This window comes from Thunnus albacares, chromosome 8 (genome assembly GCF_914725855.1).
Source record: "Thunnus albacares chromosome 8, fThuAlb1.1, whole genome shotgun sequence".
Lineage (NCBI taxonomy): Eukaryota > Metazoa > Chordata > Actinopteri > Scombriformes > Scombridae > Thunnus > Thunnus albacares.
Window position 1 is genome coordinate 31,480,034 of NC_058113.1, and position 17,924 is coordinate 31,497,957.

The 17,924-nt window shown below is 38.2% G+C and overlaps 2 protein-coding genes across 4 annotated transcripts; one reads left to right on the top strand and one right to left on the bottom strand.

Moving 5' to 3' along the window:
• Positions 1 to 738: 738 nt before the first annotated feature.
• eaf1 (ELL associated factor 1) lies at positions 739 to 7,521 on the bottom strand. 3 transcript variants are annotated; one of them, XR_006404564.1, is made up of 7 exons: positions 7,252 to 7,521; positions 5,106 to 5,200; positions 4,052 to 4,188; positions 3,164 to 3,336; positions 2,725 to 2,949; positions 1,391 to 1,758; positions 739 to 1,300 (listed from the first exon to the last, which is right to left on the bottom strand). XR_006404564.1 is itself a non-coding variant. In XM_044359718.1 (7 exons), exons 1-6 carry the CDS (start codon positions 7,352 to 7,354, stop codon positions 1,709 to 1,711), a joined length of 783 nt encoding a protein of 260 aa, XP_044215653.1. In that variant the 5' UTR covers positions 7,355 to 7,521; the 3' UTR covers positions 739 to 1,436; positions 1,698 to 1,708. The 3 variants fall into 3 exon arrangements, 2 of the variants coding, with proteins under 2 accessions (XP_044215653.1, XP_044215652.1); XM_044359718.1 differs by having other exon boundaries at positions 739 to 1,436; positions 1,698 to 1,758; XM_044359717.1 differs by having other exon boundaries at positions 739 to 1,758.
• A 147-nt stretch (positions 7,522 to 7,668) lies between these two features.
• On the top strand, positions 7,669 to 13,275 carry mettl6 (methyltransferase 6, methylcytidine). Its single transcript, XM_044359716.1, has 5 exons — positions 7,669 to 8,277; positions 9,280 to 9,414; positions 9,566 to 9,736; positions 9,946 to 10,087; positions 10,478 to 13,275. Exons 1-5 carry the CDS (start codon positions 7,963 to 7,965, stop codon positions 10,630 to 10,632), a joined length of 918 nt encoding a protein of 305 aa, XP_044215651.1. The 5' UTR covers positions 7,669 to 7,962; the 3' UTR covers positions 10,633 to 13,275.
• Positions 13,276 to 17,924: the final 4,649 nt, after the last annotated feature.

Below are 17,924 nucleotides of genomic sequence, written 5' to 3' on the forward strand. Positions count from 1 at the left end.
GTAGTAACACCGGCTAGAACAACCAATTTTTGTTTGATTTTCAGCTATTTTTCTGCCTTTTTTTAGTAAGAGCGTACTCTGTCCAGCACCACATGACAGAGACCAGAAATTAGCAGCTAGCTGGTGAAGAACATTTAGCATAAAGTGAATACATTATATGGAGTGGATATAGCATTGTTTGCTAACATGTTAGCCTTAACAACATGATTATCTGATATATATATATATATCAGGTCCATGTTTCTATGAGTTTGGTCTTTTTTTTAAGTGTTTTTTTTCACTAAATTCAGCTTAAAACAACTGCAACTTGGCTCCAAACTGTAGACAAACGATACACGTGGCCCCAAAACGCCAGAAACTTCAAATGTCCTATAAGCTTAAACAGCAGTCTTAAATTCATACCTCATACTGCTAAAACCCAAAATTAAAATCATTACAAAACCTTAGAACAGCAACCTGAAACTAGTTAAATTATATTTCTCTAATTGTCAACAAACCCAACGATGAACTGATCTACTAACAAGTATTGTGTGTCTTCTTCCTCTGTGCTGTAGACGTCTGTTATTGTCCAAAAACTATTAAAAAAACACGTCAATGAGTCACATCGCTGCATTAGGTGACATGTTTCTTCATCACCATGAACACGAATACATCATCCTGCTGCCAGAAATACTCACTAGAGCACCAAATGTGGATTCATCCGCTGCAGAAAATAGTCCCCAATTAATGCACTATTTCCTTCTGTTTCAGTAACATTTGTTAAAAACTGAAGTGAGCAGCTGGTTTAGAAAGTTACTGAGACTTTTTCTTTCTTTTTTTTTTTTTTTTTAAATGAAACCATTTGCTTATGATTATGTTTTTAAAGATCTTCAGTAGTAACCAGTGGTTGTGGGTCTGACACGTTGTTGGTTTTGATCTTTTCATGGGTTTTGTTGACAATAAGGAAACATATAGAATAGCACCGGCCTTATCCCTTAATGAAGGTCATCTGACAGAAGCTTGAGACCTTTATTAAGATGAATTTCTAAAAAGACCAGCAAAGAGTTTAAAACTATCACTAAGAAACTACAGTTGAGATTAGGACGGCGCGGAGCATCATAATCTCAACAGATACTAGATAAACAAGTGTTTTTTTTATTTGATTTGTTGCAGACTATCTTTGCAATTCTGTACTTTTTATATATTCTCAGCAAACTGATAAAAAAACGTGACAACGATAAGGAGAGGCTTCCCACGACCTTCTCTGATAAACGAAGAGACGAGCGGAGAAGAAGGGCGAAACAAATCTCTTCCTTGTCTCCTAAAGACAAGAGATGATACAAGTAGATAAAACTAGCTGCTCTAAGTACAGAAAATATGTATGTGCACTCTAATATATAATCTTCCATACCTCTCAAGTAAAAGTTTCTTCTTCTTCTTCTTCTTCTAAAGTTTTGCTATACAAAACAAAATATACATCTAATAAAAATACACTCTTAAAAGTTCCAGGCTGGCCAGCTTTAAGGATATAATACTACAAAATAAAAATGAAAAAATACAGTCAAACCAAAAGATATACAGCTGGGGTCAGCGATCACAGCAAAGGAACAAGTGAACCAGGCTGAAGGGAGGAGGAGTGTAGAGAGAGAGAGAGAGAGAGAGAGAGAGAGAGAGAGAGAGAGAGAGAGAGAGAGAGAGAGAGAGAGAGAGAGACTGACCAACAGGAAGTTCAGTCGTCGTCGCTGTCACTGCCCGACTCGCTGAGCTGAAGGTCGTTTCCTGTGAACGCCAGAAGAAGAAAAAACGGGTTAGAACGTAGTTTAGTGATGAGTTTCATGCTATAAAACGTCCGATATAGATCCCCAGCTGATATACTGTGCTTCAGAGACAGATGCACAAGCTAACAGAGGTTTATGTGCATGAGAAGTTTATATGACAATTCAATATTAATGTTTATCTATAGTGGAATCATGTGATGATGATGATTTTTGTGCTGTGATAGAAAATAATGATTAAGAGCACGTTAAGACTAAAAACTAAATGAGTTAGTGAAGCTCTTGTTTCACACATATGATGGGTTTTGTCTGATGTTATAAAAGGAACACAGATGTGATTTTTACTTTTTCTTGATTCTGATATGTATAAATATTAGACAAATATTTAAGGAAAACTATCGTTCGCCTGGGTTTTATTTTCACAGCTGTGCCCGTCGTTTCCATCGGTTGTGATTAACATTATATCACTAATGTGACTGCTGAGATCTAAAAACACGGTAAAGAGAGATCCAACGGGGCAACTAACAAGCAGTCAGATGATCAGACATTTTTATAGCTTTACTTGAAGGTAAAAACAGAAAGTGAATGTACCTGAAACGCTGGTTATCATCCCTCACTGCACAGGAAAACCAGGTGAACGTCTATAGTAAGGTGGTCGAGGTCGGTTTGTAAATTGTGGCGGATTTTTACAACGGATAGTTCAGTCCTCTGAACACTAGAAGAGCACCAGATCTACAGAGCTTCAAGGTCAAAGCTGAAAGCTAAAGAGGATTATGTTGTTGTTGTTGTCACAGTGTTTTCTCTGTTTCTTTCTCTTGTCTCACTCCTGTAAAGCACACTGCTTTGAAAGTGCCTGCTTATTGGTAATGAAAGAATCTCTCAATAAAATATTTAATTTCCGGGATAAGCTCAACTCTCCTGCAACCCCTGAACAGGATTACATGACAAAGTATAACCAGGAGATACTAACGGAGTGTGTTCATGAGCTGGTTGTTGCCCTGCTGCCGGTCGGCTCCTCCGTTGGCCATGGGGTGGCGGTTGGGGGAGGTCTGGCTGAGCGGTCGTGGGGGGGCGTCGTGCTCTCCGTCGCTGCTGCTGCTGTCGTCGCCGCTCCCCGAGGCGCTGGCCGAGTCAGAGGAGCTGCTGCTGCCGCTGCTGCTCATCTGCTCTATCACCTCCACCTCTGCTCGCAGCTCTGCCGACAGCAGGGGGCAGCAGAGGTCAGCATCACATCCACAGATTTACAGTTTTAACTTCCATTTCTATTAATCCATTGGTCCAAATATTTGTGAAAACCCAACATAAATGCAGTATAAAAGTAATACTCTATGTTCCATGTGTTATAATTATGTTAGATATTAAATTAGCCTGTTCAATCTCAGGCTACAGCTGCAGCCGGACCTCCTCACCTCTCTTGATGTCGTCCAGCTGCGGCTCCGGGGAAGGATTATCCTTAGAAGGAGACGGGGAGGTCTTTACCCCGACCCCCGGCTTCGTGGGGGCCCGGAACTGAGAGCTGGGTTGGCTGGACCGGACCGACTGCTGCTCGATCCGGGCCTGGATCTTACTGCTGCCCTCCGCCCTAAAACACAAACACAGCAGATGCTCCAAATTTTACTCCGTCATGACTTCAACTGTTCTTCCTGCACAGAAATGACTGCAGGCTAATTTTCAACAAGGGACGATGAGACTACAATTATAAATGAAATAAACTGTATGGAGAAATTGGAATATGTATACATATGTCACTGCAAGACGCTGTTTCTGTAAGTATTAAATTGCTCATGTAAACCTGATTCTTTTTGGCTGAAAATATCAATAAAAATAAACTGTTTTTGCTGCTGGAAAATCCTTTTTTCCCACAAAAATACATTTAGTTTTTGGACATCGTTTTGAGATGCTGAATTTGTTGTAGTGATGATCAACATCCACCGGGTGGAGCCAAAGAGTTGCTGTTTAGAGGCCTCAAAAGACTGAATGCTTGTGAATTATAGTGGATGAAAAAATCTAAACAAAATAAACAGATAATAAATACACATTTATTATTATTTCTGAGTGTTTAATGGCTGCAAATGGAATTTTGGTGGAATAACTACATATACAGTTTGTGTTTTCATTGGCTTGACATAAAAAATATGTTTTTGCTGGTGAGAACTGAGTCAGACAAAAAAAAAAAAAAAAAAAGATTTCCAACACAAACCTGCAAGTTAAAAGTGGTTTTACATTAATTTATCTTAACAGAAGCTCAGAGTCAATGTTTCCACTGGTGAGAAGTTCTCAGACTTGTGACCTCTCACCTGGTTTTCTTGACCTGGATGCTGCTGCTCAGCTTCTCCAGTACGAATTCTCCGGTGTCGTGGTTAATGATGAGCACGCAGTCCTTCTGGTACGGCCGCTTGTTTCCTTTGAATACTGTCATGGGAGGCGTGGAGCCCTGGAAGACAACAACATATCTAAATATGTCTGCAGGCTTTTCATTGTAGGTCTGTGTTTGCTTTACCGGGTGTTGCAGTACAAAGTTATCTTGACACTCACCTGCAGGTATATGTGTGTGTGTGTGTGTCTTTTATTTTCATTGCAGAATGTTATCAAATCAGTTGCTTCAGTTCTATTATTTCCATACATCTTGCCTGTAAACTTGTGTTTGTCTGCTTATGTTTGTTTATTTGTCTGTATGAGTTTCTTACATTTGTTCTTGGCAACTGAAAACCCACATTCCTTGTATGTGTCAACATATTTAGACAATAAAGTTGATTCTGATTCTAATTTAAATGTCAGTGAGTTTGTCTGAGACTGATAAACTTGTCTGAAAAACACTTTTTCCATCGACAGTTTTAGGGAAACTGAAGGAGAAATGTAAAAATGTCTTGAACACAAACAAGGAAAATAATGGACAACTAAATATTTATGTTTCCTGTTATCTGTCTGAAGCAGTTATAGTGGCTGCATGATTGGTGCATATTTTATTTCAGTTTGCTAAGAAAATCAATTTTTTTTAAATCAATGCTGTACTGTTATCATGTTCCTAGTTGAGGGTTTAAAAATCCTCTTTCGTGTTTTATTCATGAATTTGTTTCATTTTGCTAAGAAAATCAACCTGCAGGCAGTTGAATATTTTAACACCCAAAATATGGAGATTGTTGCCAAACAGCAGCCTCACAAAACAATAAATTCATTCATTCATTCTTTATCCAAAAAAGAATCACATTGTTTAGGAAGGATTTGCTGGTAACATACAGTAGTTTGCAATATTAGTGAATTATGTGAGTATTAGTGAGTTATGAAGAAAAGATTCTCTGCTCAAAGACTTGATCTAGTTAAGGATCAATAAAAGGGAGCGGACAGTCTTACTGGAATGTGAGGTAACGTTATGGTAACTTCATCTCCTTTCCCAACTTGTAGTTCTCCCTCACAGCTCGTGTCGATAGATGCTGGTTTGAAGTCATCTGTAAAATAAGGACATTGGGTAGAGATAAACTGTAAGGAATATACAAAAAGCAGATGTCAAGAAATGTCTTGCAACACACTAAAACCTCAGCTCTGGAGCAACCTAAAGTTTCTTGGTGTTTATTTAAATATTTTCTGTATGTGGAAGAGTGAGCAACATGTTTTACTTTTGTTTTATCAGGCTCGCATGTTGATCAGGAGAACAGTTCACAGGTGTGTCAAATCATGTGATCATTACACATCTTAAAACCAGTCTGTTCACCTGATTGACAAGCAGATGGAGCAACATGCTAAACACGTTGCTTGCTCTTTTTCTTACAGATATGGTTTAAATAAATACTAAGACGTTTTCAGTTTTTAGTGCACCGAGCCTTTTCTTATACAACACCTCACATAAAAAGAACAAAGCTAGAACAATGAATCATTATTCTACTTCCAACAAAAACAACTAGCCTGATTCCTGCCTCTTTCTCTTGAGAAAAACATGAACATGACCACAGTATCCTGCTTAAAGTGCACAATCAGCAAACTTTTAAACTGTAACAGGCAGGACTGGCATAAAAATATCAGAAAACAATATGTCTCCTTAACTTACAAGTAAGTCGGCTTTGTTCTCCTTCATATAAATTTGGTATTAATATTAATTTAATAGGCTACATACTGATAAAAATACAAAAAGTAACCTTAAGCCATAATTTTGTTCAGTCTTTGATCTCTAAAGGTCATTGCCACTAATCTGGAATCAGATCCTTTACATGTCATCCTCATTCTCAGCTCATCTGCATCAACAATGAATCTTTTTCTTTCTTATAACCTCATTACACCAAAAAACAACAACAAACAAAACAAAAAAAACAGCTTTTTGCCTTTTGTCACCTTATTTCCTTCTCAGCTGAATTGGATGTCATAATGTTTCACTTTTTCCTTTCTTTTTTTTTTTTTTAGCCATTTTTTACTTTGTACTGATGTACTGTCAAGTTGATGTATATATAACACTTCCTTTGGATCTATAATTGTTAAACTGAGCAATAACTGACTCATTGTCATCTGTATATGAACCAAAATGCTCAGTAAAAGTGGTGGAAGAAGTATTCAGATCCTTTACTTAAGTAAAAGTACATAAGTATTATGAGCTTGATGTAGTTAAAGTATTGCAGTAAAAGTAGTGGTTTGGTCCCTCTGACTGATATATTATTATATATGACATCATTAGATTATTAATAGTGAAGCATCAGTGTTAGAGCAGCATGTTACTGTTGTAGCTGCTGGAGGTGGAGCTAGTTTACACTACTTTATATACAGTTAGCAAGTTTAGTCCAGTGGTTCCCAACCTAGGGGTCGGGCCTCCCCAAAGGGTCAGCAGATAAGTCTGAGGGGTCGTGAGATGATTAATGGGAGAGGAAAGAAGAAAAACAAAGTTCTGATACACAAATCTGTTTTCAGTTTTTGGACTTTTTCTCTAATCTTTGATTTTTGCTGAAATATTGGATCATTTGACTACACACTGCTTTTTGTAAGACGTCAAAAGACAAAAAGGTTGGAAACCACTGGTTTCATCTTTAACAATGTGTTGTATTTTAAAAGCTTGTTATATTATCCATTGTGTCAAATCTTCATCTGAAAAGTAACTAAAGCTGTCAAATAAATGTAGTGGAGTAGAAAGTACATTATTTCCCTCTGAAATGTAGTGGAGTGGAAATATAAAGTAGCATCACACAGAAACTCACAAGTAAAGTACAAGTACCTCAAATCTGTACAGTATTTGAATAATAGTATTCAATATATAGTAAAGTATTCAATAAAAATGTCCTTGACAAAAAGCTGTAATACTCCAACTTGTCTATAACTTGAGTTTTATTTAAACATAAAGCAGGTGTAACAAAATTTGTCTATGCAAATGACTTTATTTACTCATCCACGTTACTGGCTGGGTTGTGTAAGAGGCATCCTCCCCGTCCATGTGAGCTGACTAATCCCACACAACAGTTAATTTAACACTTTAACAAAAGTCTTTTTTAAACCACATAACGCGGTTGTTTTTCACACTTACATCTGATGGTGTGAAAGGAAGATTTTGGCCTCTTCTCAAAGCTTTCTCCGAGCTTCAAAACATGCTCCTCTTTGTCCAGCAGCGGATTCGTACTCCCGTTCATGTCTCCGTTTCTGTTGTTTGTTTTAAACCCAGAATTTACATTTACTTAAAATATTCCGCAGAGCCGATGTTTTTATTTGACAAATCCACGGAGATTAGAATAAGAACTCAACTATAAGACAAAGTTAGCCGACTGGCTAACCATTAGCAAAACATCCGTCGTGACGTCATCGGGCCGCTCCTCTTCCGCGTTTCGTCCGGCTGTCAAATATCACCACCGAAAACAGGTTACCTCTTAAAAAAACAATATAAGACCTCATAATTAATAAATGTGATATAAAAATATTTATTTAATATGCACTATAGTTTTATTCAGTAGATAACGAGCATTAAAAATATTGACGTGACACGCTAAGAAACGGCTTGTAACCGTTAAATCCTAACCGGAAGAATTTTATTAACGGACAAGATGGACGTCAAATGTTTTAAGATGTTGCTAGGCGCATGGTTTTTTAAACATTGAGTTAGTTTTAGCGTTATTCATCATATGAGTAACTGAATTTGTTGTAAACTTTGTGAAAGTATTTGCTCACCTATAACTTAACGGTTAATAACGTTACCGAAATAAACGGGAAGACATTAAACCCCGACATATCCAAAATAAGCAGCATGGCACTGCTGAAAAATGAAGGTTCCCCTGCTGATAATAATATAACATCTTGTGAAGAAGAAACGGGGTCGAAGGACGAAGTGTCTCCATGTGTCCCCGGACAGACCACGACCTCCACCGCCAGAGTTTTAACCCAGGAGGAGCTGCACAGACTCGGCGGTGAGCGGACTCTGGTGTCCGACTTCAAGCAGATGAAGTTGGAGAAAGAAGCTCAGAAAAACTGGGACCTGTTTTACAAAAGAAACACAACGAATTTCTTCAAGGACAGACACTGGACCACCAGAGAATTTGAAGAGCTGAAAGCATGCAGAGAGGTGAGCCAGAGAGTAGAGTAGCAGCCTTAAAGATCTCCTCCAGACATGTTTAAGATGTATAGAAAATACTCGACTTTCTACTCTAAAATCCTTAAAATGGCATCTACTTCCTCTATCGCATTAAAAATTCCAGAATATTTAAATATGTAAATATATTTAATTTGAGTTTTCCTGCTGGTAACAAGATGTCTCCTCCTTCACTGTAAAGTCCATTCTCAGTGTTTGCGCACCGGAGGCTTCAAGTTTCCGCATCACACTTATAAGTATAAGTTGAATATTGGACCAGGATTGGCTCCAAACTATTTGTGATGTCACAAATCATGCTCGTAGGCCCGCCCCCTAAAATTGGCTTTTCGATAAGCTCAGAGAAACTTTCCACTTTCAGCAGATGAATATGAAAACAGCCTTCTAGTGTCAAACTCTGCACGTACACAGTGAAGCTCAAACATTCAACTGTAGGAACAAGAAGAAAAACACATTTTTGAGTGGAAGGGGGACTTTAACAAAATATGCATGTGAAGGACAAATAGAGGAATATTACATCACAAGAAAATTGAATTATGTCCCATTAAACTCCACTTCTGGTGACATTATTGTTAGATAGTAAGTTGAATAACCATCATTACTGCTTGTGGTTTAAAATAGCCTCAAAGTTTAGGTCTTGTCATGTTCAGGAGAACATCTCACCAAACACAAAAACATGTCATTTTAATGAGATTTTGCGTATCTTCAGAATTAAAGTTTGATAGAACATAAATTGAGACCTTTTACAAATCATTTGGGTCTGCTGATAATTTTGGCATGTAGATAATCCATCAATCACCAGTATAGTTCTTTACATCTGCAGTTTATACTCACCATTGTGACTTCTCATCAAAACACAGTTTGCAAGACATTGTGAAATATTTGAACTGAATATTTGAGCTTCCTTATTAAATGTAGCTTCATCATTTGGACCTGTACAGGGTCAGATAATGAGCTGATATTTGTGTCTTTTTGCAGTTTGAGTCCCAGAGGCTGGTGCTGCTGGAGGCCGGATGCGGTGTGGGGAACTGCATCTTCCCTCTGCTGGAGGACGACCTCAACATCTTTGCTTATGCCTGTGACTTCTCACCACGAGCGGTTGAATTTGTCAAGGTAAGATATCTATCCACCAAATGACCTGTCAATCATCTTTATCTCTTTTTACTTTTGTAGATCAGCTGAGCTCCAGGCTCTTTTTCTAGTGACAAACTGCTTTACATTCACAGATAAAACTACTTTATTGTCATTCTCTTTCTGTTGACAGCAAAACCCTCTGTACTGCCCCGAGCGCTGCTGTGCCTTCCAGTGTGATTTAACTAAAGATGATCTGACAAAGAACGTGCCGGAGGGCAGTGTAGACGTCGTCACTCTCATCTTCGTCCTGTCGGCCATCCATCCTGACAAGATGAAGCTGGCTTTGCAGAACATCAGCAGGGTGAGAACAGAGACAGCCAGGTGGAAAGACTCAGTGCAGCGTTTACTAAATGTTTGGAAAAGCATGGAAAAAGTTCTTGATTGTACTAACTTACCAGCGGGAGACAGTAACTTACAGCATGTACCTGATGATATCTTCCAATTCTGTTTTTGGTGGCCCTGATGTAAGCTCATTCTAATGGCATTATGTGACGTACATGTGGCTTTAAGGTGCTGAAGCCTGGAGGCATCGTTCTGTTCAGGGACTACGGCCTGTACGACCACGCCATGCTCCGATTTAAAGCCGGCAGCAAACTGGGGGAGAATTTCTACGTCCGGCAAGACGGCACCAGGTCCTACTTCTTCTCTAAAGGTCAGTAAATTACTGTAGAAACGTTGATTTATGTTTGTTTCTGTCATTGAGACCATTAGATTGACAGAGAGATAGATACTGTAGATCTTTGGTCTATAAAACGTCAGAAATGGTGAAAAGCGTGGATCAATGTTTCCTAAAGCCCAAGATGTAGACTAACATGTCTTATATTGTCCCGACCAACAGTCCACAACCAAATGATCTTCTATTTACTATCACAGAGGACTAAAGAAACCAGAAAATATCCACATTTAAGAAGCTGGAACCAGAGAATTTTGGCACAGAGATTCCCTAACAGGAGTCTGTTATCCAATACTAACCAATAGGCATCTTTGTGTTGAGGATTATTCATATAATATTGTCACACCTGCTCTTTTCGTCTGCTTCTAGAGTTGCTGGCTGAGCTGTTTGAGGAGACGGGCCTCCAATCGGTCGCTAACGACTACGTCCTGAGAGAGACGGTCAATAAAAAGGAGGGGCTTTGTGTTCCCAGGGTGTTCCTGCAGAGCAAATTCACCAAACCTGCCCAATCACAGAGCTCCTGATGTTGATTGGTTGGCCTGTGTCTGTCGCCGAGTAAATCTCCAGAGGTGTGGAGAAACATAAGACTGATACGCTGGTTCAAATTGGATGGCTAAAAGATTATTATATTCTTTGGGGTGGAACTGGTTTATAGGAGGCAGCTTGTGGCTGAAACACTGCTGGATATGAATGCTTCTTTTTCCCTTGAGGAAGACTCAGACACATTGGAGCTACTTCTTCACCAGCAGATGAAGACAGTGCTTATACTGGGAATCTTTCAGGTGGAAATATATGGAATTGTATTGATATGAAGCACGACAAGAACATAGTTGTTCAGCAACACCCTGAGCTGGATAAAAGATGACAGTATTCGGTGCTTTAGATCAATTTAAACTCTATTTCACTTTGTCACTTTGATCAACCTTTAGCATCACCATGAGAAGAGTTTTTTTAGCTTCTCAGCCTTCAACTTCTTTCTCCTGTGAACAAACAGGTATTTTAATGGCTTCCTGCACCCCTTATTTCCCTTCATGTCAAGTCAAGGCCATATTCACACCAAATCAGGCAGTGCAGCGTAAACGTCGGGCCTCCCATAGTGCGTTTTGTCTGCGGCCGTTTTGGCCGCTGCGACGCTGCACCGGACGGAAGCCGGAAAGTTGATCCAGAGTCAACTTGAAACGCAACCTGATGTCACAGCGGCTGAAGGCTGCAGTGGCCAATCACAGCTGGACATCAGACTGATCAGAGTAGTAAACTCTGCCATGAGGGAAGGACATTTCTCTTCATATGATAACGTTAAAAGTAAAGTTAGACTTTGCTGTCCAAAACAAGACAATCAAGACAACTCTTGGAAATTATAACGGTCATATTGACTATTTTTTGACATTTTATAGACAAAATACTTGATGAGAAAATAGTCATCAGATTTAACAATGACAAAAATAATCGTTAGTTGCATCCCGACAAAAAAGACACTTAAAATCAACATCGATATTACGTCTAATACAAGCAGACCTCGACCGGATGTTGGTTTATTAATTTAATTATTAGCTGACAGTATTTCCCATATGTATTTATAAAATCTTTTCTAATTAAGAGATCAGTGTTTTTAGTCTAAATGTCTTTTTTGTTTTGGTATGATGTTACACAAGTTGTCCAGTAGAGGGTGCAGTTGGTCAGTTAGAGCGTAAAGGAGCCAGAACATAAACCTCAGTGTGATTCAGTAGCAACCAAAGTGACTCACAGGTTTCTAAACGTCCTGCCGTAAGTGTCACTATCTGACTCATGGTGACGTTTCATTAACTTACTGTACAGTCTTTGGGGGAAAAACAGAAGCTCACAGGAGAGCTGATCAGAAACCAGCACCCACACAGTCTAGTAACCATGTTAGTTGCTTCCTTGTGGTTTGTGGATGAAGACGTTTCTGTCCCATCTGTCTGATATACTTACAGTACTGATTTATGCATTGATGTCTGTTTTATGAATGATTTTGTATTTGGTAACTCTGTTTTCCTTCTCAGTTGATGACTGACTCATTCAAATCCATAAAATCCTTCCTCTTCTCACAATGTTTATAATATACTGTATGTCTGGGATCGCATTACTCATGGATCCAAATATCAATAATAAATATCAGCTGTAACTGACAAACTGGAGGAAATATCAGCTGGATTCAACATTTCTTTGAATGTTAATATAAAGTTTTACTGTTGTAGCTTTGTGAGCTTTTCACAAACTCTGCTGGCATAAAGTTAGATTTTATTTATTGGAAGAAAAATTCACAAGAAAAACTTTGAAATGACGGTGAATGAAAGTAAAAATTACTACAATATCGCCACAATCAGCCATTAGCAGTGTGACGCAGATTATTTGACAAGAATATAAGGTTGATCACCTTGGAAACGTTCTAAACCTTTTATATTTAACCTTCTGAAGGCCAACGCAGTCTACAGGCTGCTGTTAAATGACGTCGCTGTGGTGTGAAGCTGTGAAGACTCGGAACATGCTCTAAATACTGAACTTCCTGTTCAGAGAGTTTGTCACCCACTGATGCCCACCTGGTCTCTCAGAAGAAACATTTCTTTATGTAACTTTTTAAAGAAATTGCATTATTTAATTTATATGCTATGTTTTTAAATGTTTTCTTTAATTATGCCTTATTCATTGGCTCTGCTTGTTATCTCTCCTGATGTCTACTTACTGAATTAAGTTCTGCAGAAAAGCACAAAAAAGGTGTGAAAACCTCAAGTTGCTTCTCAACACATCTAAACAACATTTTAAACATGTAGATTAGTCTATTTTACCTTGTAAACATCAGCTAACATGGTGAAGTAATCTCTCGCCTCAGCTGTTGATTTGTCATGTTTTCTAAACTTGAACATTTGCTGGCTGTCCGTTATTTAAAGAAGCAACACAAAACCCAACATGTAAAGTCAAAGCAAACCATTACAAAACATTAGGTGCCTTACAATAGAATCTAATCTAACAACATGTGTTGGGTTTTATTAGACTGTGCATTTGGTAAACAGTCTTGTGTTAGTACCTCGTAGGTTTTCACATGTGAATAAAAGCTGACATTCAGTATGCAGGAGGAAATGTGAAGAAAATCAATTTGGAAAGACAAAAAGCAAAAGATCGTGGTCCTAATAAAGGGTTGTAAACAAAGATCTCATCTGTGTGTCAATGTCTGTTTTTTTGAAATGTCTTTAATAAACTGCTCCAATGTTGTTTGACCAAACAAACAAACAAAAAAACTAAGCAGTAAATGCTACGGAGTTACAATAAGACACATGAACATTCAGTGGATTTCCAGAACCGCTCTCCTGTTCGTCGTCTTTGCAGCATGCTCTGACTATTTTGAGTTTTCTGTGTATTGGCTTTGTGAAGTTGTTCATGTGCTGACATCCAGGCTTCCTAAACTGTTTATGACAAAGTTACAACCAAACAAGCTTTATTGTAATTTCAGTTGCTTTATTCACAAGACGTCATTAGCAGGAGAGGATGTAGAACAAAACAGAACAGTCAATGCTAAATGCAACGTATTTGACAAATTGAAGTTTTGACCCACTGATTGCACAAGAGGAAAAGTCAGAGGATCACAAAGGTTATTACAATATTTCTAGGGATCATGCGATCCATCCAGTAGTTGTTTCAATAAAAACTAAAGATGTCTACCTCAGAAAAGTCAGGAGATGACTGCAGTTAACAGTCCATCAAGCAGATATTGAGATATTTCACTGAAACATGAAAATGTTTGACCTCTATTACAGTAACTCGACCTGAAATTAATAGATTGTATCATCTGAGGACCATGAAGATTAAAAATTTCACGCAAATCCATCTAATAGTCGTATTTCACTCTGGACAGATGCAGCATCTGTTTCTCCGCTGTTACCTGTAAAACTGCAAATTCTCCTCAGATCAGTTTCCAATCATCAAAATCTTTATCACACAAAAGATTCTATGGTTCAAACTAACACAGATGTCTTTTTACACAGTAGTGTGACCCAGAGCAATAACACACAAGAATTTGCAATGTGTGGCATTTCCCCTTTGGTCTGACACTCTGCTTCTGTTACTTTAAACACGATTTCGAAACAACACCGGTGCAGTTTCCTGTCCTGCGGTTTGTCTTGCACAGCCCTCAACTCATATGATGGAAAACAAATGGGGCCAGTAGGTTGAAGTAGAATCATCATATCTGCAAGTTTATCCAATAGAGCAATTTAACTACAATCTCAAACTTAATATAAATAGCTATAAATAGCTTTTCTGCAATGGATATCAATGCATGCATGCAGAATGAAATGATTTGAGCAAAGAATGAAAGGAAGAGTGCCGACCAGATCTCGGTTTACACTTGGGGTTTATAAGAATTGTTGAATGTGTGTGTGGAAAATCAGATAAATGACCACACGCTGTAGTTTCGGATAACTGTGCTGCTGTTGCTTTACCAGATGTGGCTTTGTGCTCTCTGGTTAGGGTTATTCAACACTCAAATAACGGTGAGAAGAGCGTTATAAACAAGTTGCAGCCTTCAGCTCTTCACAGTTGCAGTTGGCTTTTTACAGCTCGACACAATATGCTTCTGATCTGTATCTACACAGGCGAGTCAGTGTGTAGCTGAAGGTTTTGTTTGTTCCGCTGAAGCTTTGCTTCAGATGTTGTCTCCAAGCTGACCTGACAGAGACTGGGTTCTTAGCTTGTCTGTCTTCACATTAAAACAATGTGCTCGGTGTTATGTTTCCCAGTCCAGTGCCGTGAAAACTGTATTTCCAAATTGCATGGTTTTATTTTGACTTTGGGCGTAGAGCCACATCATTTTGGCAATCCTGTCTTTGTCCTGATGTAAAGTAGGGGCTGTATATGTAGTTCTACTGTATCTTATATATAGAGAGAGATATTTATTGTGATATAAATATAGAATAGAATTTGTACGTGACAAATTAAAGGCTAACTTCTTTAAGCATGACGACAGAGGCACAGATTTTCAAACTGTTGTGTAAAGGTCACTAAAGCGGTTACAACAGATTACGAAACATCATAAGACAAACAAGCAAAAAAACAATAAAGCCACTTATGTTGATTCATTAAGTTTTCCCGACTGACCTCAAATCTTTACCTTGGAATAAGCCATTGTGAGACTTTATTTTTGTTTAATTTATTCAATTTTCCTAAAATAAGAGAAGATAATAAGGATGAGTTTGGAAAACTTGTTGAAAAGTATTTGGGTCCTTTGTGAACAGAGTCGAGTCAGTCAGATGATCAATCTGCAAGAGAACAGAGCAGAACAAAGCATCAGTGTGCATCTACTTTCCCTTTAAGTATTCAGGGTCTGAAAGAATCAATTACAATGCTTTGTTTTGTAATGAAGTGATAAAACACTGAAAGAAGGAGCGTACAAATATAAATTCTGCAGGTGCAATGATTAAAGACTCTTAAATGAATGACGTCAAAAGTCAAAATGACCAATGGAAAAACTAAACTTTTAAGAGGCAATTAATGGAAAAAAAACTGTGTAAGATCTTAAGAAATGGAAGACGGTCTCTATAGCTGCATGTCTATCAAACCGAACCATCAAAGTGTGAGTTTAATTTCAAGTGTATTACACTTTGGACACATGTGCACTTGGAGCTGCTTAGGAAAAACTGTCTTTACTTATATTAGCTGTTCGTGTCATTGATTTGGTTAATTACTTGATAAAGAATGAAGGTCACTGTGGGAGTTTTAGTTGTATGAAGGGAAAACAATCCAAACATTATGCCAGTATTAATGAACTGGGACAGCAGCACTCCAAAAACATACAAAAAAAAATTCTTAATACCGATATGAAATTATATTTTAGATTTTAGACACACACAAAAAAAGGTCTTTGTAGTGTCGCTACACTTCATAAGTTGTTGTCAATATAGCAGAGCACTAAAGAGACCCTTTTCACGGCAGACATTTTGACTTCTCAAAGCAGAAAAAGCGTTTAGATGAGCTAGTTTCAGGTTTCAGCTCTGGTATTATGTGTGCTCACTCACTAACATGGCTTACTGGGACAATTAATGGAATGGAGCCATTGTTAATGACCGCAAAAACGGTCTATTCAATCAGAAAAAAAGCACTCTTGCAATTGATTGTACCAATATCAGTGTAAATACTACAAAATATCCTCCACAAATCATAAAAATGCTAAGTTTTCTAAAATTATACTTGAGTAAAGAAAAAAATGCGCTAATTGATTTCAGTGTTTTTTTTACTGTTGCCCAGTCTCAGATGCAACACTTATAGAGAACCTGCTAAACAGGAGCTCAGGTGATTCCAATTATAATGAAGAAAATCGGTCAAGAGTCAACTTAAAACAATTTTGAAGGTACAGACATACAATACCTGTGACAGTGATCGTGATAAAATGTCCCATTGCTGTCTCTTGGTTCTCACATCCAGCCTTGCATTGAAACTGACCGTCGTCGTCTGATGTCAGGTTGAGAATCTCTGTCTCGACCTGTCTAAGTCTCATGATGCCATCAGAGATTGTCTCATTCACCGTGGTGAAGTACTTTTTGGGGTCAGTCAGCTCAGCGTCGTCCTTAGTGAGATGATACCACGCAACATGCAGCAGACCGCATTTCATGAAGTCATAAAATGCTTTGCAGGATAATGTGACCGATGAGCCTCTGGCAGGAGTGAAGGTTTTCTGTGGGTAAAGGACCTGTACGGTCTCTAGATCACAAAGGAAACAATGGGAGAGAAAAACAAAAAGAATCAGTGGGCAGTTTTGAACTTGTTTTTACTCTTATAAACTCACAGATGTACTTAAAATTGTTTAAAGGAATAGTTCAACATTTTGAGAAATACATTAATTTCCGTAAATATACAGTTACAACCAGCAGCTGCTTAGTTTAGCTTAGCATAACGACTGCAAACAGCTGAAATTAGTACTGGGCTTCAACAGGAATGCTCACCCAACTTTTGGCACATTCCAAGATGTGTATTGATAAATAAGAAAGTGACTTGCTACTGGATCCCTCCTGATTGATCTGAATCAGGTGTTAAATGACACCTAACCGAAATCTATTCATTACTTCCTTATTAAATGCTTATTTAGTCACTTCATCCATTAAAGAAGTACATTATACTGAGTTGATAGGAATGAATGCAGTATTGCTAATTGCCCTGTGCACCACCATATCCAACTGGCAAGTAAGTAGATACCGAGTTTTGACTAAAAATTACTTCATAAATGACACAAACCAGAGATAGCTGAATTCTCAGTAATTGCATGTAAATTAATTATTTTACAATGTATCTTTTGCTTTATGATGGGTTAAAAACATTCGGTTCCAGGCATCTGAATCACTTCCTGCATCTCAGACTTGTTTCTGCAAAAAGTAGTTCTGGTGCTGCGCTTATTAACGACTGTCAAGCCAATCAGCTTTTTTAGATGGGATTAAAAATAGGAGCAAAGCAGACTTCACCTTCTTCCAAGGTGCACGGATAGCAATGATAGGATATACAACCAAAGCGACTGATTATCTGGCCCAAGGGCAGCATATACAAAGAGAAAAGAATTGGACCAATTATTGACCCCTGGGGCACCCCACATAGCAGCGGAGTGGATGAGGACACATAGTTACCCATAAAGACAGAAAAACTTCTATTTGACAAATATGACATAAACCATTCTAGAGCTTTCCCTGAGATACCAACACATGTATTTAGTTGATTAATGAGAATGGAGTGATCAATGGTGTCAAAGGCAGTGCTCAAGTCAAGTAAGACCAAGATGGAGAGTTCCCCCTTATCAGCCTGCATTCAGGATGTCATTCAT